This window comes from Oryx dammah, unplaced genomic scaffold (genome assembly GCF_014754425.2).
Source record: "Oryx dammah isolate SB20612 unplaced genomic scaffold, SCBI_Odam_1.1 HiC_scaffold_25, whole genome shotgun sequence".
Lineage (NCBI taxonomy): Eukaryota > Metazoa > Chordata > Mammalia > Artiodactyla > Bovidae > Oryx > Oryx dammah.
In genome coordinates this window covers 97,575,116-97,597,222 of record NW_024070209.1, presented here as the reverse complement: position 1 = coordinate 97,597,222, position 22,107 = coordinate 97,575,116, and the positions used below count along the sequence as shown (strand labels likewise).

At 52.3% G+C, this 22,107-nt stretch overlaps 1 protein-coding gene across 7 annotated transcripts in view; it reads right to left on the bottom strand.

Moving 5' to 3' along the window:
• Window positions 1-1,259: 1,259 nt before the first annotated feature.
• Window positions 1,260-22,107, bottom strand: part of SLC25A25 (solute carrier family 25 member 25) — a 33,340-nt gene continuing 12,492 nt past the window's right edge. The window contains exons 1-11 of one of the 7 annotated variants that reach the window (XM_040225195.1): window positions 17,314-18,328; window positions 8,042-8,168; window positions 7,864-7,951; window positions 7,167-7,202; window positions 6,780-6,891; window positions 5,348-5,506; window positions 3,943-4,095; window positions 3,504-3,611; window positions 3,237-3,404; window positions 2,501-2,651; window positions 1,260-2,397 (exon numbers count right to left, since the gene is read on the bottom strand). In XM_040225195.1, the coding sequence (XP_040081129.1) occupies window positions 2,213-2,397; window positions 2,501-2,651; window positions 3,237-3,404; window positions 3,504-3,611; window positions 3,943-4,095; window positions 5,348-5,506; window positions 6,780-6,891; window positions 7,167-7,202; window positions 7,864-7,951; window positions 8,042-8,168; window positions 17,314-17,532 (1,506 nt within the window). In that variant the 5' untranslated portion in view covers window positions 17,533-18,328 and the 3' untranslated portion in view covers window positions 1,260-2,212. The other 6 variants (XM_040225197.1, XM_040225199.1, XM_040225193.1 and 3 more) reach the window with 6 other exon arrangements.

The following is a 22,107-nucleotide window of genomic DNA, read 5'->3' as shown; positions in this document are numbered from 1 at the left end:
TCATGTCCTCTGAAGAGACAAATGGATTTGTACTCTAACACGTGGCCTTCCCTGGTGGCTCAGTGGTAAAGAATCCGCCTGCCAGGGCAGGAGATGCAGGTTCGATCCCCGGTCCAGGAACATCCCCTGAAGGAAATGCCAACCCATTCCAGTATTCTTGCCTGGAGAATCCCATGGACAAAGGAGCCTGGCGGGCTACAGCCCATGGGGTCACAGACAGTCGGACACGACTGAAGGGACTTGAGTGACACAACATTCTAATGAGGAAACAGCCCCCTGCCACCCAAGCCCAGGTCAGCAAAACCATGACTCTGTCATCAGCTCTTAAACAACTTTATTAGAAGGCTGTTTTAAATGACAACTCCCAATTCTTTCTTAATTTGCTTTGTCACCAATTCCAGTTACAACTCTATTTATATATAACAGTAATTTTTGCATTGATCTTTGCATCATATTTGAATTGTCCTCATCGGGCCATTCCGGTGAGTGGAAGTGGCCGTGCACGTGCACGGAGACCAGCATTATTGAGCAGGGGGGGAGTGGGTTGGGGGGGTGGTGGCCGGGACAGAGGGAGCCTGCTTCACAGGGGATGGTGGGGGGAGCTAGTGGCCTTCTCCTCCGGCCCTCACCCCCAAACTCACAGTGATAGGTACCTCACTGCCCTATCCTTCAAAAAGGGGGGAAAATAAAGAAATCCCTCCCCAGTCCAAGAAATGATTTGGACTTCCATCTTCAACAGAGTGGGAGTTTCCCGCCCTCTTCCCGCCCCCTGATCAAACCTTCAGCTCCTAAAGCTTCCTGGGTGCTGGCCCCCTCGCCCCCCAACCTGCCAAGGGCCCGTCTCTCTGTGGTCAGGGCCCTTCTGCCTTCTTTGCCTTCCTTCTGTCACCAGTTCTGAGAGGAATTTCTTTGGACAGGCACAAGAGTCACGCCCACGGCCCCCTGCTTCCTCTCCCCACCTCACCTCACAGGGGCCGGGAAGGTACAATCCACCAGGAACATAAATATGAATAAAAAATGAACTTGAAAATGACAGGCTATTAATTAAACGAATCTATAAAAATAGTTAGGACATAACTCTGTTCAAATAAATACAAAATAAATAGGCTCCAAGCAGTGTGACACATTGCATCAGCGGAATGTGAAGTGGTCCCACTTGGCCCCCCGTGGGGATCGGATGCGAGTCCCCAGGGGCGTCAGAAACAGACTTAAATGCTGTCAGCCAAGCCGCTGGCTCTCTGTCTTCCTTCTGGAAGACCAGAACCTGCATGTTTGTTCAGCTTCTCTTTCTGAACAAAACCCTTCTTCCAACGATATGTAATTATTAAGGCCTTGAACACCTTTTCCTTCTCTTGCCAGGGCATGCAGACGCAGGGCAGACATGGCCTTTCCTCCTTCGATACCATGCCCACTGCCCTCATGCCAGCGGGGCAGAGGGACTTGGTTCTGAGCTGGTGCCAGCCCTGACAGAGTCCGGGCCCAGCTCAGAGGCTCATGAGCCCCGCTCAGCGGCAGGGAGCAGAGGCCCTCTGGGTTCCAGACCTGTGAAGCCATGCACCAGGATGCCAGGCAGCCTGGCCCCATCATGCACACGTGCATCCAGGTGCCCGCCTGCTGGGCAGCTTGGAAGCCCTCTTCCCTGCACCAGCCAGCCAGCGGCAGGGCGGCCAGTTGGGAAGCTGGGCTCAGGTTTCAGGTACAACTACCCTTCCCCATGGACTGAGGGGAGAGGAGCAGCGTGGGGAGAGGGCCGGGGGCCCTCCTCCTACCATTGAAAACAGCAGCGAGGAAGGAAGCGAAGTGGGCCCCCTGGGGAAGACACTCAGCAGGCCAGGAGACGGCCCGCGCCAATGGCCCAGCTGCGAGGATGCGACGAGAGGATGAAGCCGGCCTCCCAGCCCTGCTCTTCTGCAGGCAACCCTGGGCAGTGTTCAGCCCCCACGCGCTCGGGCCCATGTCCTGCTGAGCCCTGAGCCCTGAGGAACACTCAAGTCCTCCCTGGAATGGACACGCAGGTGGGCCGGGGTCAGCAGGACGCACCCGGTGGGCCTGCCAGCTCTGTCCCCCCCAACTTGCGGGCGCACCCCAGGGTTTTCACAGCTTGGCTTCAGTCAGCGTAGTGTTGGTACATTCACAGAATGAGATGGCTACACATCCCAGGGCTGGGAGCCAGGGATCAGCGAGTCTGCGCAGGCAGCTGGCCCCACGCCTGTCACCGCGACTGCACGCCCAGGGTGATCTTCAGGTTCTCGTACACCACATAGCTGATGCTCACGGCTGGGATCACCTTCATGAAGTTGGGGGCCAGCCCCCGGTACAGGCCAAAGGCCCCCTCGGTCCGCAGAATCTGTTTGAAGAGGCTGCTCATGGTCACCTCGGGAGCGCCCTCCATGGAGGCTGCAGTGAGAAAGGCCATCCGTCAGGAGCCTTTCGGTGGCTCCTCCCTACATCCCAACCTGCCCCCAGGGGAGATGGGGCCCTGGGGGCCGACTGGCCTTACCTTGGGCCTGCATCCGGGTCCTGACCAGGGCCAGTGGGTAGCTGGCCAGCTGGCCACAGGTGCTGGACATGGTGCCACAGGCCAGGAGCACAAACACACCAGGGTCTGCACTGTTCACTGCATAGCGCTGCAGCCAGGCATTCTTGAGAGTCTGCAAGGGTACAGGGGGGCGGGAATGAGCTGAAGTGTCTGCAGGCCCCAGGAGGGAAAAGCCTGAGAGGCAGGGAGAGACTAGGGGGGTGGGGGGTTGGGGGTAGATATTGGATCCTCATAGAAGGTGCTGCCCAGTCACATGGATGGGATCCGCAAGGCCACAGTAACCCAACTCGCTTGGCCTGGGCTGGCCCTGGGGGCTGGCTGAGCTCCTGACTGGCCTGCCCTTTGTTTCTGCTGTCACTGGGGATTCCCAGATAGGATGGTTGAGGCGGGGCAGGAAGCAGGGGCAGCAACCCCGTCTTCTCCTCAGAGGGCTGGACCCCTGTGCTCTGGAGCCTGCAGGGGCCCAGGGAGCCCCCAGGGCACCGCGCTCTCCAGATCTGTTAGCCAAGCCCCTGGGGTACAGACCCTGGGGGCTTCCATGGGCAGGCAGTATGGCAGGAAACCCCTTGCAAGGGACAAAGGAATTTGGAAGGAGACAACGCGGGGAGGGGACTAGGGAGGGATGACACATGGCCAGGAAGGGGGTTCTAAATCTCTCCTGCTGCTCAAGGGGCCTGAATCCTCCAGGGGGCCTCACCTCATAGACGGCCAGGTCTATGCCAGCGTAAGGGATGATGCCCAGCATGTTGGGGACGTAGCCTTTGTAGAAGGCAGCCATGCCCTCTCGGGCCAGGATCTTCCTGGCACAGTCCAGCATGCCCGAGTACTGGCCTGTCTTGCGGAGGGCCATCCGAGTCTTCAGGACCTGCAGAGCCCAGGGCGGGTGATGGAAGCCTGAGTAGGGCCCAGTCCGCCCGCCCACCCCCACACGGGCTGCCCGCCCCAGCACTGACGTGGCCCTCACCTCCATCGGGTAGATACTACTCTGGGCGATGGCCCCTGCCAAGGACCCTGCCACAAGCCTCTCGTGAATCCTCAGAGTCTCCTGGTCACTCCCAATGAGACGTTTGATCTGGAATAAGGAGCCAACAAACTGAAACCCCTCTGCTGGAGACCAGCACACCTGTTGCTGCCCCGCCTGTCCTCCTGGAGCCGATCAGGTTTAACCGAGACCTGGTGTCCCTTGGGCTTTCGATGCAGCCCACAGAAGGCAGGCACTGGGCCCCAGTGCAACAGGCGGGGCTCAGACCCAGGCCTCTCCATCCCCAACCTCGCCCGGCTGTCCCTCAGGTTCAAGGCCTGGCTCCGGGTTCCAGGGATCAGCAGGGCAGGGACCTTGTCCCAGGGGGCGTTCAGGATGCAGGTGCCGAGGGGTGACTCTCCCTGGAGAGCCGGGTCCTCACCTGCTCATAGGCCATGAATTTGATGGCCGACTCGGGGGCGATTTTGAGGACGTTGATGCCGTTGCCCCGCCAGAGTGATCGGGCTCCTCCTTCTCGAATCATCTGGGTGAACCCACCCACGATGCACATGTTGTTGCTGCGGGAGGCGTGGACCTGGGGAGGGAAGGACAAGAGGTCGGGAGGAGCCACAGGGAGCCACTGTCGTCTGACCGAGAACCAAGATGGGAGGTTGGCAGGCAAGGCTCTGCCCTCTTGTGCCTGAGACCGACTCAGCACCCTGAGAGTCAAACGTGGCTGTGGGTCCAACCAGACTTTTTGCTGTGCACCCAATGTTTATATGCCAACACCATGCTAAACACCTCTTACACCTCCATGAGGACTACTTAAAAAAAAAATTGAACTTTTATTATGGAAAAACTTTCAAGCATATATAAAAGTACAGAGGAGCTTCCATGAACCCATAATAAGGTTCAGCCATCATCAGACCAGCGAATCTATGTGCTCTCTACCCACGACCCCTCTCCTACTCCCATTAATTGAACGCATTCCCAGCCTAGTCATTTTACCCAAGGACAGCCTTTCATCTCTACAGCATTCCCGGGGATTTGGGGAAGAAAAACAAACTGACGAGGCAATTGGTTCGAGCCTCTTAGTTTCCAGAGGAATAGAAGTGCTGGGGGTGAAGGAAAGTGCTCACGGTCACCCAGATGGGAGGGAGGGACCCCGGATCGGGCCCCAGGCCCAGAGCGCCTCTGCCCAAACCACTCCATCTCCCTAATCTGGCACCTTTTTCTGTCCATAGGCCTTGAACCGAGGCAGAGAAAGGAGGGCAGGGAGAGGCTGACACCTTTTCTGAGCAGGGTTCCTGGCATTAAAAAAATGCCAGAACACCAGCCAGGGAACAAGAGGGTGACTGGCCACTGTTCAGATTACACTGAAGTCCAGTGGTGCGTCCTCAGGCAGGTCGATTTCACAACCCTGCCCCTGACGTGCGTTCAGCTTATCTCTGCCCTGTGGACTTGGAATCGGGCACTCGGCCAAGGGACTAGGATCTGGGCCAGGTGAGGATCAGCTTGCACAGCCCCCCATGCAGTGGTCTACATAAGAGGTACATAAGGCGACAGGTTCCTGCCACACCCCAGTTCTCACCGGGGTCAGCTGCCCACATTACAGCCCTGTAATGTGACTCCTGGCTTAAGAGCCTCAGATAAAATTAGATCAGCAATGCGCAAAAGGTCACCTGGGCCAGGATCTAATGTCACCCTGGTCTGAGCAATAACTCCAATCTGATTTAAGAAAGGTATGGGCCCAGAGCAGGGCCCTAGACAAGGGCAGGGAAGCCAACCGACCAAAGAACCCCAAGGAGGAAACAGGCGGCTCAGGGCCCGTCTTCCTTCGTACATACCTGCATGAGCACCTTGAGTCTGTCCAGGGGGGCCGTGCAGGTTCTCGATACGGCCCCCGCCCCACCGCCGGCCACCAGGTGCCTCCACCACATCCCCGTCTGCCTCTCCTCCACCGTGAACTCATCGGGGACTGTCAGATTCTCACCCACATCAAAGATCTGTGAGGAACGCCAACACCGATAAATCAAGCAGGTTCCCAAAGCTTCTGGCTGAACGATGCCGCCAGCTAGGTCTCCTGCCTTCCACTGTCTAAAATGGAACCACCACTATTCTGCACACCCCCCACCCCCACCCTGTGGAGGTGGCAAAGCTCTGAGCCGTCTATAGCCTTGAAGAGAGAGGCCGAGGTTAGGGTCTGAAAGCAGAGCTGGAAAAATGCGGGTACAAAACCAGGAGGACAGCCCGTCCAGATGCCACCAGGGGCTCCTGCAAGAACAGCTTACAAAGGCATTTCAGCTGAGGATTGCCAGCCTGGCTGTGCTCAAAGGATCAAGTCGGGGGTAAAAATTCTTCTGAAACACGATGTGTAACCGGGGTAAAAATTCTCCTGAAACCCGAAGAGTAACCGGATCGCGCCGGCAGAGCATTATGCAAGGCTTCTGCAAACACGAGGGCTGTGCTGCCTGAGAGGCGCCCTCTCTCCTGGGGCGGCTGGCAGAGCCAGCTTTGCTCCAAGCCCGGGAGGCACAGGCCCAGCCTGGGGGGCAGCCAGCTCCTACCTATGGCGGGCCCACTTAATTTCACCCCACAAAGATGCCAGGCGTCCCCTGAGGGCACTGAGGGAGACGGAGGAGAAGGGGTGCCTGTGGCCTCCCCTCTTAGAGCTGGTGGCATGGGATGGTGCTAGGACTGCGACCAGGGGGCACTCAGCAAGGAGGAGCAGAAAGGGATGCTTGTGCACGGAGGGGGCACGCGGGCAGGAGGGTCAGTGGGGCCACCACCAGTGCGGGTGCTGTGTGCCTCTGATCAGAGGTGAAAGAGCTATGCGTGTGTGGCAGTGGGGAGGTATTCTTTTGCCACAGAGGGAAATGACACAAAAACTGGGGTGGGGCACGGGGAAGACACTTAACAGCTCGGCTATTTGCTCTTTATCAGGCAGCTCCCACTGCCCCCCAGGAGGCTTTGCGAAAACCAGAGGGCTCAACGAGAGGGGTGGACCCTGAAGATTGGGCAGCAACGGGGGCGACAGGAGGGTACCCTTTCTGGCAGAGGGAATCCGTGTTTGGGGAATGGGCGGGGCCGTTTAGGTTGGCTGGCACGTGGGAGACGGAGGGAGCACCTGGAGGGCTGGCAGAGGAGTGAACAGCCCTGCTGCGCAAGAAGGGGCAGGCCGGGAACCCCCAGCAGGATGGGGGCTGATGCTGGGCGGACGGGACCCTCTGGACAGGGGGAAGAAGAGACCGCCTTCCGGCCCTGGGAGGCGGGACTCACCGTGGAGTGTTTCCAGTAGAGGATGATCTCGGGGATGTTCTCCACGGGGTGCAGGAGATGGTAGTCTCGCCACTCGTTCCAGTCAATGGTCATCGTGCCGTTTTTGTCCATGCTGCAAGACACACGCACGGTCACCCACGTGGACGCAGGCCCCCTCTGTCAGCCGCAACCCCCACCCCGCCCCGACCTCCAGGGGAGCCGAGGGCAGGCGCGTGGCCACCAGGAAACCACGGAAGGTGCCCCTGCCCCAGAGGAGAAGGGGCCAGGTGGCTCCACACCCCACCTGGCACAGACACGGGGATGTAATGGCCCACGAGCACCCCAATCTGATCAGGCACAGAAGTTAAGGCGGCAGGAAGAGGCCCCCAGGGTGACACGGATACTTACTAGGTGACAGGGCCCCAGAAGTGGCCCGTTCGTATTCTGACAGACAGACAAAAGGAGGATGCAGAGGAGAGAGGAGAAACAACACAAGTAAGTGCTCTGAGCGGAGGTTAGTGAGGTGAGCACACAGCACAGCATGGCGTGAGGACGCGCTCTGCAGGTGAGGGGAGCGAGGGCCGGGGCTGCATCCCTACCAGCCTGCTAGCTGGCTTTGGACCCCCCGGGACTTAAGGAGGCTGGGGAGGACAGGAGGCGACTGCAGGGCTGCTCTGGTGGGAGTTCCCAGCCCCTAGGATCGCCATTTGCCTGGGGCAGTGCATCTGAGTGTGAAGTTAAGAGGAGGTTCCCCTCACTGGAGGGCGGCCCTGTGAGCCCTGCCCCTCCCTGCACGACCAGCCAGAGAAGAGTGTTCCTTGCTCGCCTTTCACCTACTGAAATCTCCCCACTAGTCTTTGAGAGTGGCTGGCGTTGGGCACCCTGCCAGGGGATTTGCGATTCTTCCACTGGGAGCTGACCTGGACCCTGGGGAACGGCTGGTCTCTGGGAGGGGTTACTTATTCATCCCTTCCAACCACCAGGAGCCAAAGTTCATGGAAACAGGGTTAATACAATGAATGGCACTGCGGAGCGAGTCCAAGAATCTTTCTTTCGTCACACTTTTGTTAAAGCAAACCCAGGGGCTGGTTACGCATGCACTCACCTCTTGAGGATTTTTTCTGCCTGCTGCTCAGATATCTTGACCCCCAGGTCCCGCAGGGACTGCATGATCTCCTGGGCATCAATCCGCCCTGGAACAACAAAGGCCATGAAGCTGGGGCCAGCCTGGCGCAGAGGTCCAGGACTGCCAGGCAGCTGCTGGCCCCGGGGACAATGCTCACCATCATTCTTTTTGTCCAAACTCTTGAACACCAGCCTCAGTTTCTTCTCGTGATCTTGGAGATAGTGGACAAACTCTTCGAAGTCTAGCTGCCCATCGAGGTCTTTGTCGCCAGCTTGTACGATTTTCTAGAAAAGAAAAGAAAGGTTTCGTCCCTGGGCTCAAACACCAGCTTCTCCCGCCTGTGGTGCCCAGTCCACAGGAAAACAACTGCTCATCCATGAGGTGGCCCGGTGACCAGAGACACTTCCCCTCCTCCACTCCCAGGGTCACCCGCCTGGATGCCTGAGGGCCGGCCAGAACCCGGCCGAGAGCCCGCCGTGCTTCCCTCGTGATCGACAAGGGAAAAAATCAGTCCCGGAGAGAAGCCCTTCAGACAGAGGCCAACAATGGTGGGCTTGAGCCTTTCTGGTTTCACCAGGTTAGCTGCCCGGCTCCCTGCAGCACTGTCCCTGGAGCCAGGCCTCAGCCCCACAAGCCCTCTGCCCACATGCGGGGTGGCCCCGGAGCTCCAGATTTCAGCAGGAACTCTGCACCTTGCGCTTTTATTCTTAACGGTGGCACTGGCCCAAGAACAGTCGGGGGTGACCCGGGTAAAGGCACAGGGCAGAGCTGGCCCCCACCAAGGCCTGTTTGGTGGAGACACCGTCATGGAGAACTCTGGAGGCTGGGGAAGTGCTACAACCCACAGGAACTATTTTTGGGCCTGTGCTTGAAGGCGCTGACTGTCTCAGATCTCGGGGGAGCCAGATGCTGTAACCAACCTCAGCTTCCTTATTAACCAGGCCCTGGAAAGCAGGGCAGCTTGACTCAGGAATAGTTCGGTAACCCAAGGGGGCTTTAAGAGACCCTTTCCTTGGCAGTGAGGGTCCAGAAATCTGCACCTGTGCTTAGAGATGAGCTTGGTTCAAGCAGCTGTAGCCCGTTTTGGATGCTTAGCAACTGGAAGTTTTCCACAAAAGCACAAGCACTTGGGTTGTGCCCCAGGTCCTGCTAAATGCTTTACCTTGAGTAACCCGACGAATCCTTGCAAATAACTCTAAGAGGTGGGGGGGGCTACCATTTCCCTCACTTTTCGGAGTCTGAAACAGAAGTTCTGAGAGGCTAAGTAATTTATCCAAGGTCATGCAGCTAGGGAAGTGGTAGGCGGCATTCAAGCCAGGCCTATTGGATTCCAGTCACCTCCCTATTGAGAGAGCCTGCTGCCATTGTAAAGGTTAATCTCAGGAAGGTGGGGAATATACATGAGTCACTCCAACCCAGCAACACCCCAAAACTAGGACCGAAAAGTCTAAAGAAAATGGGTAGAGTCTCCTTGCGTTGCCCAATTCTCTCAGCGAGAAATAACATCCTCTATCTACAAACCATTGTGGGTTTCCAAGTCTTCTGAACTGGTGGATTTGGAAATTGATGGATCATTGGTTAGCTGGTCCTCTCCAGATACCGTGTCACTTAACAGGATCCAAAGACCAGCTCGGGGGTGTGACTGGAATGTGAGACAGACGCTGGGACATGTTCTATCAACTCTGTGGACTCGGGTTAACCTCCTGCAGGCATTTCTGCTCTCCACCAAGAATGACACAGATGACGTACAGGTAATCACCCTAGCTTTATGAGAGGAGTGGAAGTACAACCCGCATACAATTTGGGGAGGAGGCGAATGCGAGGAACGAAGCTTGCTGGGATCTGCGTTGCTCCGGCACCAGTGTGATCCATGTGACTTGTTGGGGTGGGTGCCGGGGTACAGACAACCCAAGAACATGCTCATGCGGCTGGTTTCAAAACAGTCTAAACCCTCGCTTCTACTCTAGGCCGGTCTCCTTTCTAGAATAAGCACGTCATCAGCCCCTGCGCACTCCCTGACTGCCACTGCCACCGCAAGAACCAGGGGACAGCGAGGGGTCTGATGACCGGCAAAGCTGGGGTGTCCCTGTAGGAGGAGACGACCCTCTCAGACGCTGTAGCTGTTTCCCCGTATTTAAAATGGTAATGATCTCTGCTGCCTCTGGCTCCAAAGAGACCCCCTAGGAAGGTCCCCTCACCCCTGCCCATTGGTCTGTTTCACCCAGAGCACAGTCCCGTCACCTCTAGCCTCTGCAGCCACAGTTCCGACTCCTGTGCCTCCAATGAGGGGCCTCTCCCCTCCCCCTCTCTGCCCCCCAGCTCAGAGAAAGACCCCCGCAGCAGCCAGACCACGCCCCCACTTTCTGGACCTGCACTGCCCCACACCCACTCTCCGAAAGAAAATTCCTTTCCCTCTTCCACAAGTGCCTCCCCTATAATTCCAGCCTCCCTTGGAAGTCACATGAGAGCCAGTCTCTCCCGTGACGCAGCCCTGTAGCCAGCTACAGCCATGCGCCTTCTGGGGAAAAACTGGCATGGCTGGAAATCAAGTGAGCTGGAGGCATGGGACCCTCTACCAGCTCGGGCCTTCACTGAGTCAACACTGATGAAATGCCCGCCTGCCTGCCTTCTGCATCCTGGTACAGACCTGCTTCCACTGGCGGTAGGTGGAGAACTCCTGGGAGGGGATAAAGACGCTGAGTTTGAAGATGGACTTCAGCTCGGCGGGAAGCCCCTTGGACTCAAAGTACTGGAACTCGGTCTGGGCCTCCCCGATGAGGGGCACATACAAGCACAGGCAGAGCATGCTGGCGGGAGCTGCTTCAGGCGGCGTGGACGCCGGGAATGCTGCCTGGCCCCGGCACACTTGCACAAGATATGCTGGGGCGCAGCTGTCATTGGCTGCCTCAGCCCTGCCCTTTGGCTTAATTGAAAAAAAAAGTCTGCTCACTGTACTTCCAGCCAACAGCCAATGAGCACACAGCCCCGTGAGGAGGCGGGCACTGCCCCAGTGCCAGGGGAGAAAGATCAGGACTGACGTCACCCGCTCCCTGGTTAACCCTTCCGAGACAGGCAGCGCATTCGGCCCTGCACCCCCAAAAAAACCTTCACCCACCAGCTGCCAACCCCTCCAAACAAACAAACTGCCTTTGGCCTGTTTTTTTCCACAAGGTCCCCAAACGCGTCACACAATACCGTAGTTTCTCCCTTTAGTAAATCATTTCCAGCAGAAAAATTAGTGGAGGCAGAGATCGAATCAGGGCTCACTGAATGGGTCCAGTTTAGCTGTGAGGGCAGAAAGTCTGGTGTGGTGGGGAGATGCTGGGAGGGGTCCCATGGGATTGTAGGGGGGCTCATTCATCTGTCCCGGAGCTGCTCCTGACCTGGCTGGCTCCAGGGACCTTTCTTTCCCAGGCCACCTTGCACATGAGCACCCCTTCTGCGGGTTTTGCCTGGAGACCCCGCCAAGTGTGGAGAGGCTGACGTGGGGGGGGAGGGGGGCAGGAAGAGGACACCCTAGGCCAAGGTCATTGTGCTGAGGGGGACTCCTTAGCAGCACCAATCTAGGGTCAGCCTGAGCCTCACTCAGGACCCACGGAAGTAGTCTTCAGAGTCCACGTTCACTCAGAACACTCCAAAGTTCAGGGGATTGAAGCTTTTCAGCTTAGAACCGTGCTGCTCAATACAGACGTTTTTCAATTTTATTTTCATTAATTTATTTCTGGTTGCACCACAACATGTAGGGATCTTAAGTTCCCCAATCAGGGATGGAACCCTTGTCTCCAATGCAGGGAGTCTTAACCACTAGACCACCAAGGAAGTGCTCAATTTTAAATAAATCAAAATGAAATTAAAAATTCACTTCCTTCTGCATGGGTCACATGGCTTGACAGTCACATGTATTCACCGAGCATTTCCATCACCACAGAAAGTTCTTCTGAACAACACTGCCCTAGAACAATGAGGTCAAGATGAGGAAAAAAAAAATCTCAGGTCCCGGAGAGTCAAGATCTGATTTTTATTTAAGGGCCACCCTACCACCTCCACCTTGTCTCTTCGCACTGAAGTTGTCAGATTCGTGCTGCAGAGGAAGAGCCCACGTCACAGACATGAAAAAGGAATCCGTCTCGCCTTGTTCCATCTACAGTGCGCTACTTCCTAATATAGACAAAACCTCACTACCAGGATGGGTTAAAAATGGATTTTTATCATTTGTTGATCCACAAAAGTGAAAGGAACTTCTTAAATTCACTAAAAATCTTTTTGTTAAGAACTTGAAAAAGGTTCTGAAAACAAGATGCTGATGCTTATGTACATCAGTATAAAACAGATTTTAGTAACTTATATTATGGGGTTGGCCAAAAAGTTCGTTTGGCTTTCCTGTGAGAGGCTACAGAAAAACCCGAAAGAACTTTTTGGCTGACCCCATGTTTCAGCCCTTCTAAAGAGATCTCAGGGTAAGTCTGTAAAAACAGGCCTTGGGCTGTTTTATCCATTCACTTGGGTGGATCCAATGACGTACTCAGAGGCAGCTCAGGATTATTTGGGGAAATGCCGCCTCAGCCTCCACCTAAATCCAAGTCACTAAATTGTCTGTTAAGCCACCCAATCCAGAATGTTCTGCTTTAGAACTATTTTAACATACATCTTATCTCTACTGTTGGGGTCCCCGAAGGCAGGGCTATTATACCTCCTTGTCTGGAATGAGCCCTTGCCTTGATCACGGAAGGTGCCTGCTAGAAGCAGTTTCTGAATGAATGAATCATACTTGGCAGGGCTCTAAGACCCCAAGGAACAAACATGACCGTTCTCAATGAAGACCTTAGGTTTGGTTTCCCAAGTGTCTGCAAATAAAGAGTCCTCAGGGCATTTTGTCTACCTCAACAAGATACTGTATTATTACTTTTATTTTAAAGGAAGTTCACATTTATAAATAAAAGAGCTGAACTTTAACTGCTGATCTTCCTTTTTAAAATTATTCATGTGGGCTTCTGAAATGAAAACAAATTACACAGATCTGTTGAAGTGTCTCATTTCACTGATGACTGTAATCCTTCCAATACAAAATGGCAAATATTTTGACTGAACGAATAAGTTGTTAAATTGGAGATGTTCATTTTCTACTAAACTTGTTTTTCAAATAATGGTGGTAAACATAACTGTACCATTGAGGGCTTTTTTTTTTTGGTACCACTGAGTTTTATGACATATTTACACACCTGAAAAGAGATATGAAAACAAAGTCATATGAAAGTGAAATCAATATTTAACATAAAAGAAATGATCTATATGTAACCTTGTTGTATATTTTCCAAATCTCCTGTAAATGTGTGATCATATTTTCATAATTTAAAAAATAAATTTAAAAAGCATTTTCAAACAAGGGCAACTATCTTCTACAATAAACAGAATGGAATCTTCCTGATCATAACAGAGCTCATCATTCTACAGACCAATGGTACCACCTGGGTCAGAAATGTTCTCCGAAAAGTTCTACATGTGCTTGTCAAGATGTGATCTTAACAACGCTTATATTAATTCTATCCCAATGTTATTCTTAAAAAAGAGCTCCAACGTATTTCTGTTTTGCAACTGTGTTCATGTCCAACAGAATGTCTTCACTGGACAAACGTACACTGGCGTTTGCTTATTTATTTAAACCATCCACCCCCCTGAGTTGCACAGGTCATGCGGAGTTCTTCTGTCACACAGAAATGGCAACTTCCTAGCTGAGACCTCCAGGCACCTGGAGTTCCAAGGCAAATGTTCTTTCCCTGGAATGACAGGCCCTGGGGTGACCTCTTAATCTCTGAGAAGAAGAATCAGACCAGGAGAGGCCACCTGGTTTGCTCAGGCCCCAGAGCCAGCTGGCAGTGGGGCTGAGGCTCACCCGGGGCCTGGCTCTTGTTACAACAGCCACGTAAATCAGCACCCAAGCCTGACACTGCCATAAAGAGATTTTAGAATTCAGTTTCAAAAGAATACTTCCTCAGCCTGACCCTGAGCATTACAATGAGCAGGACCTCACACGGGAGGTGGCAGGGGTGGGGGAGCAATTTTAGCCTTAGCTAAAAAAAAAAAAAAAAGCCGCAAGAAACTCTACCTGTTACAGTGCTAAACACATACGTGGGAAATACAAATAAGGAAGAAGAATAAAGCAGGGCTCGGGACTTGCCTGGCAGTTTGGTGGTTAGGACTCTGCTTCCACTGCGGGGGGCACGGGTTCAATCCCTGGTTGGGGCGCTAAGATCCCACATGTCACGTGAGAGTGAAAGTGGAGTCGCTCAGTTGTGTCCAATTCTCTGTAACCCCATGGACTGCAGCCTGCAGTTTTGTCCTTTGTCCATGGGATTCTCCAGGCAAGAACCCTGGAGTGGGTTGCCATTCAGTTCTCAAGGGGAATCTTCCCAGCCCAGGGATTGAACACGGGTCTCCTGCGTTTCAGGCAGATTCTTTACCATCTGAGCCACCATGGTAACCCACGTCAGGTGGCATGGCCAAAAAAAAGGGTTCATAAAGTAGGATGTTTGACACCAGCCGCAGGCGTTTCTGGACCCTTGAGTGTAATGCACTCTCCCCCTCCTGCCTTCTATGCGTCTTCTCCGCTCTCTTTACCTGCTCTAATTTTGTGACCCAGATCCACGTTTGTCTCCTTTCTTCCAAAGTCCATTCCTCTAACAACTGGTCCTGGGAAATGACAACAGTCACTCCCGACCCCTGAGAATTCAGTGCTATGTCATTTCCCTTAATCTGCAGTTCCGCTCACGAGCATCTTCTCACCTTCAGACCTGCCAGTGCTCCGACCCCACAGGCTTTCCTTGTTCTACTACTGTTTCATACCAGAGAAACAGGTGCTTCCCACAAGAGCTGGAATACCATGAGTAAGAACAGGGCAAGGAGAGTACCTTTGGGAGTGTGGCATTAGCTCATAAAGCATTTCCGCCGCCCCCTCTGATGACTCAGACCAAGCCCAAAATATTAATATGCGAAGGAGCCTTGCCAGCATCCGGCCACTCTAGCCCCGCCCACCCGAAAGGCTCTCAGAGCCTCATTTGCTGCTGCGGTCGCAGTGTCATTTGATGACCGGGTTGCCATGACAGCCCAGTGGAGCTGGTTTCCAGTGAAACCTGTCTGCACTTGGCAATTAGACACACAATGAGCAAAAATTCTCTGAGCTTCTGAGGATACGGCCCCTCAGGATTTGAAAGCTTGAATGCAGCTTGGGGTACCTCCCACTCCAGACTAAAGGCTTTCTTCTCCAACTGCAGATCAACTGGAAGACAAAGATAAACGGTGGAAACTGGAACAGTTCCTAGAATAAAAACTTGCAGGAACCTGACTCACTAGCAGACATATTTAAAAGAGGGAAGTGAGAATTAAACAGAGTAGCAACGCTGGGAAACTGAGAAGCCTGAGAACCAAAGTGAATGTCTCCACCAGTTTCCATGCAGTTGCGGCAGCCTTTGCCTGAGAGAATGGCAGAGAAACAGCGAGCCAGGCCCCATCAGCCAAAGATCACAACCCTCAACCCTCTACCTTCAAGAGCAGCTGTGCTGGAAAAGGACACACTGCTGAACCGCTACTCCAGTTCTTAGTTATCTGCCTTTAAAGGGTCCACACTGCTCAGGTGTGCTTTCCTGCTTGCTTCAAACCAAACCGGCTGATCCACCTCCCTCTCAGGGCTCCCCCGAGCCCCAGCCAGCTGATTCACGTCCCTTTTGGGGAGAAGTGCCAGTGAGAGGTGTGGGTCTTACGTTCCAGCCTGCCTTGCTCCCAATTCCGTAGGTCAGGAAAGAAGCTGTTCAGAACAGAGAGTTCTAATGCCAGCCAGCCCAGGCAGAGGGGGGAGGGCTGGCAAGGGGTGCCAGTCAGTATGAGTCTGGGAAATGGAGCAGTTAATTATTAAAGTAAAAAGTGGGTGAATTTAAAAGGGAGCCGGCCAATCCCATAATCCCTTGACTGTAGGCAAGCAGGTCTGGAGATAAAAGTTCCTTCCAACAGATAACCCTGCAGCCATTTCCAAGTGCCTCTAAAATGATTGAAAGGTAGAGAGGGACACCTGTCATGCCTCAGGCACAGTACAGACACTCAGACCCCTGCTACCAGTGGTTGAGCACAGACTAAAGATTTTTCTCACTGCTTAACCTGCAACCACGGCAAAAGTCGTGTCATCAAAAGTCCCTCCTGGGACTTCCCTGGTGGTCCAGTGGCTAAGACTTCATATTCCCAATGTAGGAGGCCTGGGTTCGATCCCTGGTCAGGGAACTAGATCCCACATACCTCAACTGAAGATCCTGCATGCCACAACTAAGCTCCAGGGCAGGCAAAGAAATAAATTTAAAAAATAAATAAATAAAAGGTCCCTCCCACTGAGCAAAGAAAACGTGAACATCTGTTTCGTAAATGCAGCAATTCAACCCAGTAGAACCTTTTCTGGACTCTACAGTGTGCCACACATAGAGCAGGCTCTCCTTCCTTTCTCCAGGTGATTTTTACCTTGAGAAAGGAGAAAAAATTGAAAGTAACCAAGGCTCGAGAGGTGAACACGGCATTGCTACCTCAGGCGGGAGAAATCACAGCCAAGCAGCTTTTTGGTTCTAATCCTGAACAGAACAGGAGTAGTCCCTGTGGTTTCTTAAGGGAAGGCGAGGCAGTAGAGGGCAAAGTTCCAGGTAGACTAGAGTGAAATCTCACCTCTGCCCTTCCTTTATTGTTTAATCCTGGGCAAATTACTTAACCTTTCTCCACCTCAGTTTCCTCATCTGTGAAATGGGGATGCTACCACTTACTCTGGCTTTTGAGGGGATCAGATGACATAACCCATACTCACGGCGTGAGATGGATGGAAGACCCCCGCACTCAGCAGACCTTAGGACTCCAGAGGACTACCGGCCTCTGTGCCTTGAGCCTCCAGCCTCAATTCTGCCCCCCTGCTCCCCTCCTCCCCAATGGAAAGGTAAGATGGGTCCTCTGCCCACCAAGGCAGAGGGTCTGACCTTTGGGATGCAGGACAGGCTGGTCCTCCCTAGTTCCCAGCACCTGGATTCACCTTCGGACATTTGCTCTGCGGCCCGCTTGAGGTTCGTCCTCCCTGAGCTGTTTAAAATGCTAATACCTAAGACACACTGTAACTGTCCCTTCCTTTCACATGGCTTTCTGGGGCCACAGTGACATATCCTAGGGTGTATCTCCCATTGCATTCCACCCTCCTTCTTCAAATGGCCTCTGAAGTGGTCACATAAGGTAATCAAGCTGGTGCAGCAGCCAAAGGAAAACTGGACTAAAGTTGGGCTTCTTTATTGTCTAACACTTCTCCCCAGGCCCCTGGTACCAAATGAATTCATTCATAAGTTTTCTCTTCCTCCCCCACTTTCCAGCTTTCTCCAGGCCAGCCCCTCACCTAGGAGGTCCTCTCGACATTGCCATTACCTTAGGAAATTGCTCTGCAGGTCCGACCACCAGCAAGATGGTGGGTCTCTTTTCCGTGGCCTCAGCCCTTCCATCCTGCTTCCCCAAAAAGCTTGGCATGTGGTCTCTCCGAGCCGGGGCCGAGGTGCCTCTGACTTCATTCCCGCTGCCCTCTCTGGAGCCTTGGCACCCGGCCCTGGGGAAAAAGCTAGACAGAAAATGCCACAGCATCTGAAACATTCCGGCTTGCTCCCCACGTTGCCGCCAGTGACCGCTCACTTTTGAGGGCTGTGACCACAACACCGAAGGTCTCTGGCTACACAGCTACTTGGATGACTAGCCTGAGAAGTTGGGAGGGCTGGCAGCTCTGCCTGCTGTGGCTGCTTCCTGCCTTCTCACTGCTGTCGTGCCTGGCCTGCGAAGCAGCTCACTCTGAGAGCCCCGTCGGGGGGTTGCTGGCCACGAGAGAGCCGCTGGAGCTTCTTCCAATAAAAATTCACTTTTGCAGGTGGATTGTGATCAAAGGTTTGGCTTTTTGGCAAAAAAGGAAAGAAAGAAAGAATAGGCGGATGGCCCGACAGACCTCTCCCGAGGCAGAAACCAACTTCTTCTAGCTCCCGATCATTCAGCTTGTCCTCTCTGAACTAATGAGCAGCATCACACCGGCGGCGAGCACCCGAGCATCCAAGCCTGCATTCTCACTGCAGCAGGGCGCGGCCAATCGCCTCTCCCGACACTACCGGGTTCATTATCCCCACCAGCAACGTCCCTCCAATCACAACCCGCCGATTTCCCGCATGCGGCCGGCAGTTCTGCAGGGAGGTGCCCGCGGCAACCTCCAGAGGGGCTTCCAGCGGCCCGGAATCCACATGGAGGAGCCCGGCTTCCTCCTCTCCAACTGGCTGCTTCCGGGATGACACTCCCCCTCAGGTTTAACACAATCAAGAGATCCTGGCAACGCTTCCTAAGACATCCGGCAACCCTTCCCCGGTTCAGTTATCCCATCCTCTGCAATTGTGCGGAACACAAACGGCGCGCCCCCTATCACGGTCGTTTCTCCTCTGCGGCTCCCTCTACGCCGTGAGCTGCCTGGGGACTAGGATCAAGTCACAGATCTTTCTAGCCCTCGTACCCAGGACCAGGCATAGGTGAAGGCTGTGGACTCAACTGAGTAAACAATCATGAATAAAAGGGAATTAATCTTTGGTCATTTGTTTCTTCATTTACTAAGACAAACTGCAGTGTCAAGCCATCTCTTGAAAAGGCAACTCTCTGATAGGGTGTTCATAACCATTATTTTAAAAATAAACACAGCATGGAAAAAGTTTAATAGACTGTGTTGGGAAAACATATATCCTGATGTGCTGTTTTAAGAGTGTGAACCAGTGCAGTCTCGCTGGAGGACAATTTAGTCACTGCAGATGGTGACTGCAGCCATGAAATTAAAAGATGTTTACACCTTGGAAGAAAAGTTATGACCAACCTAGACAGCATATTCAAAAGCAGAGATATTACTTTGCCGACTAAAGTCCATCTAGTCAAGGCTATGGTTTTTCCAGTGGTCACATATGGATGTGAGAGTTGGACTGTGAAGAAGGCTGAGTGCCGAAGAATTGATGCTTTTGAACTGTGGGGTTGGAGAAGGCTCTTGAGAGTCCCTTGGACTGCAAGGAGATCCAACCAGTCCATTCTGAAGGAAATCAGTCCTGGGTGTTCATTGGAAGGACTGATTCTAAAGCTGAAACTCCAATACTTTGGCCACCTCATGTGAAGAGTTGACTCATTGGAAAAGACTCTGATGCTGGGAGGGATTGTGGGCAGGAGGAGAAGGGGACGACCGAGGATGAGATGGCTGGATGGCATCACGGACTCGATGGACGTGAGTCTGAGTGAACTCCGGGAGTTGGTGATGGACAGGGAGGCCTGGCGTGCTGTGATTCATGGGGTCGCAAAGAGTTGGACACAACTGAGCGACTGAACTAACTGACTGACCAGCATATCAAACTTCCCTGGTGGCTCAGACGGTTAAGCGTCTGTCTACAATGTGGGAGACCTGGGTTGGGAAGATCCCCTGGAGAAGGAAATGGCAATCCACTCCAGTACCATTGCCTGGAAAATCCCATGGACAGAGGAGCCTGGTAGGCTACAGTCCATGGGGTCGCAAAGAGTCGGACACGACTGAGCAACTTCACTTCACTTCACCAGCATATCAAAAGCACAAACCCTCTGACAGCAACTCCACTTTCAGTGAATTAACCTGCAGATATGTTTGCACATGTGGGAAATCACATATACATATGTTAACATATATGGGATGCATACATCTGATAAAATATAAGAATTTTTTCGCAACCTGATTTACAATAGCACAGGTTAGACACAGGAGAATGCAGGTTCAATCCCTGGGTCGGGAAGGTCCCCTGGAGAAGGAAATGGCAATCCACTCCAGTATTCTTGCCTGGATAATGCCATGGACAGAGGAGCCTGGTGGCCTATGGTCCATGGGGTCACAAAGAGTCCTACACAACTGAATGACTGAGCACAAATGGAAACATTTTAAAGTCCTTTAAAAGGGGAGCAGGTCTAAATTAAGGCACCTCCACACAATGGAGCCCTAGGCAGCTGTCAAAAAGAGTAAGGCAAGGACTTCCCTGGTGGTCCAGTGGTTAAGACCTCACCTTCCAGTGCAGGGGCTGTGAGTTCGATCCCTGGGCTAGGATCCCACATGCCTAAAGACTTTAAAAATGGTCTATATCAAACCACCGCCCCTGCCACCAAAAAAAAAAAGAGTAAGGCAGCACTACATCTATGATTATGGAACAACTTGAAAATATCTTGTTAGATGAAAAGAGCAATGTGCAGAAGGAAGGGGATAGTATGCCGCTGTTTATTTCTTTGCTTGTATACATGAGGAATCTCCCTGGAAGGACATACTAAAACTGAAGAGATGGTCTGGGGTGGGGAGGGAGAGGACTTGGGAGTTTGAGGGGAGAAAGGTAGACGGGATATTTATTTTCACCGAGTATCCTCTTATATCTTGTGAAACCAGATCATGAGCATGTATGACCAGGCACACATGTGTGCATACATACAGCCGTTATTTAAAAAGAAAACACGAGAAGCGAAAGCAAGACTGCCATGCTTGTTTGAGAGCTAAGGAGCCCATGTCAGTGGCCCTCTCGCTGGATACACAGAACAATTTTACCTAGAAGGAGTTTTGTGTGTTGATTAAATGTCTAGTCTTTGGAGCCAGACCCCAGGTTCAATCCTGGCCATCACTTATTGGCTATGTGATCTGGGTCAAGTTACCTTACCCCTCTGTTTTAACAGCCTCATGAGCAAAATGGGGACAGTAACAGGACTGTACTTCATGGAGTTGGTTGAAGACTAAATTAAATAATACATGAAAGCTCTTAGAACAGTACATAATTAGCTATTTTAATCTAGAAAATGACTGTGAGTTCATAGAACTAAATAGTTTTACTACAAAAGAAGGGCCAGTCTAGGGTAAAAATCCCTAAATAAAGATCCACTACTAAAAATTAATCCTTTTTTTTTTTAAGGCACTGAAAATCTGGTGAATTGGGGCAGCTGGTGATCTTTTGGGCCCTCATCTACAAATAAAAGAGAAATCCCTTATTGAGTAAGTAACTGGTTTTTCCTTTAATGGACTCCTCTGTACCACAGAACTAAGCTATGAACTCAGCCCAGGTTCCAGCCAAAATGGAGTAACAGGCACCAATTCACATTATCGACTAAAACAACTAAATGTACAGACAAAATGTGAGACGATGGTTTTCAAGACATTGGGCAACAAAGGACAGGATGCCTTAGATTTCTAAACAAATGAGACCTGCAATTGCCCAGGTTTCCTGCCTAGAGTTTCCAGGCTATCGTGCAGAGAGTGGACACCCAGCAGAGCCCAGCAGTCTCCCCACACTGAAGAGCAGGAGCTGGGAGGCCAGGACAGCTGGAGTTTGTAGGGCAGAGAACCAGAAAAGACACAGCTGCAGAGAGAGTGAGGTGTGGAGCTCTGCTGAGGGCCCCATGTCAGAGCATGTGAGTATGAGGAAACTGCCTGTGAGTGGGGAAAGAACTGGCCAAAGACATCACAGGGCTAGGAACAGTTCCTGTTCCCACCAGCTGGAGTGAAACACCTCATAACATAGGTAAGTTCAGGAAGGGTACTCAGAAGGGTTTGCCTCCATAGCGGGGGCAAAACTGGCCCTAGACTAAATGCTGTTCTTGTTGATCTAACAAAGCTATAAAAAACTGGCCCAAGAGAGTTGAACTGTTTCTAAATAACTGCACCCCAGAATAAAGCTCAAGAATATTAATAGGAATACAAAAATATCCAAGATAAAAATCCCATTAAAAAAATTAACAGCAATGCAAAGAAGCAAGAGAAGATGTCCCACAATGAGAAATCAATCCATTGAAACTGACCCGGAAGGGACAGGTATGATAGAATAAGGACAGAAGGATATTACAAGTCATAACTGTATTCCACATGCTCAAGAAAGATACAGCACGTTAAACAGAGACACTACAGATGCTCTAGATGAAAATTACAATGTCTGAGATGAAAAACACACCTGGATGGTTTTAACAGCAGATGGGCCAATGCAGAAGAAAAGATTAAGGAACTTGAAGACACAGCAGTAGAAACTTTCCAAAAGGAAACACACATAGAAAAAATAAAGCCATAAATAAAAAGAGAGAGAGAGAAATGCATTAGTGACCTGTGGGAGAACTGCTAATAGACTAATATCTACCCATCTGAAATTCATGGAGGTGGGAACAGAAAAGATATTT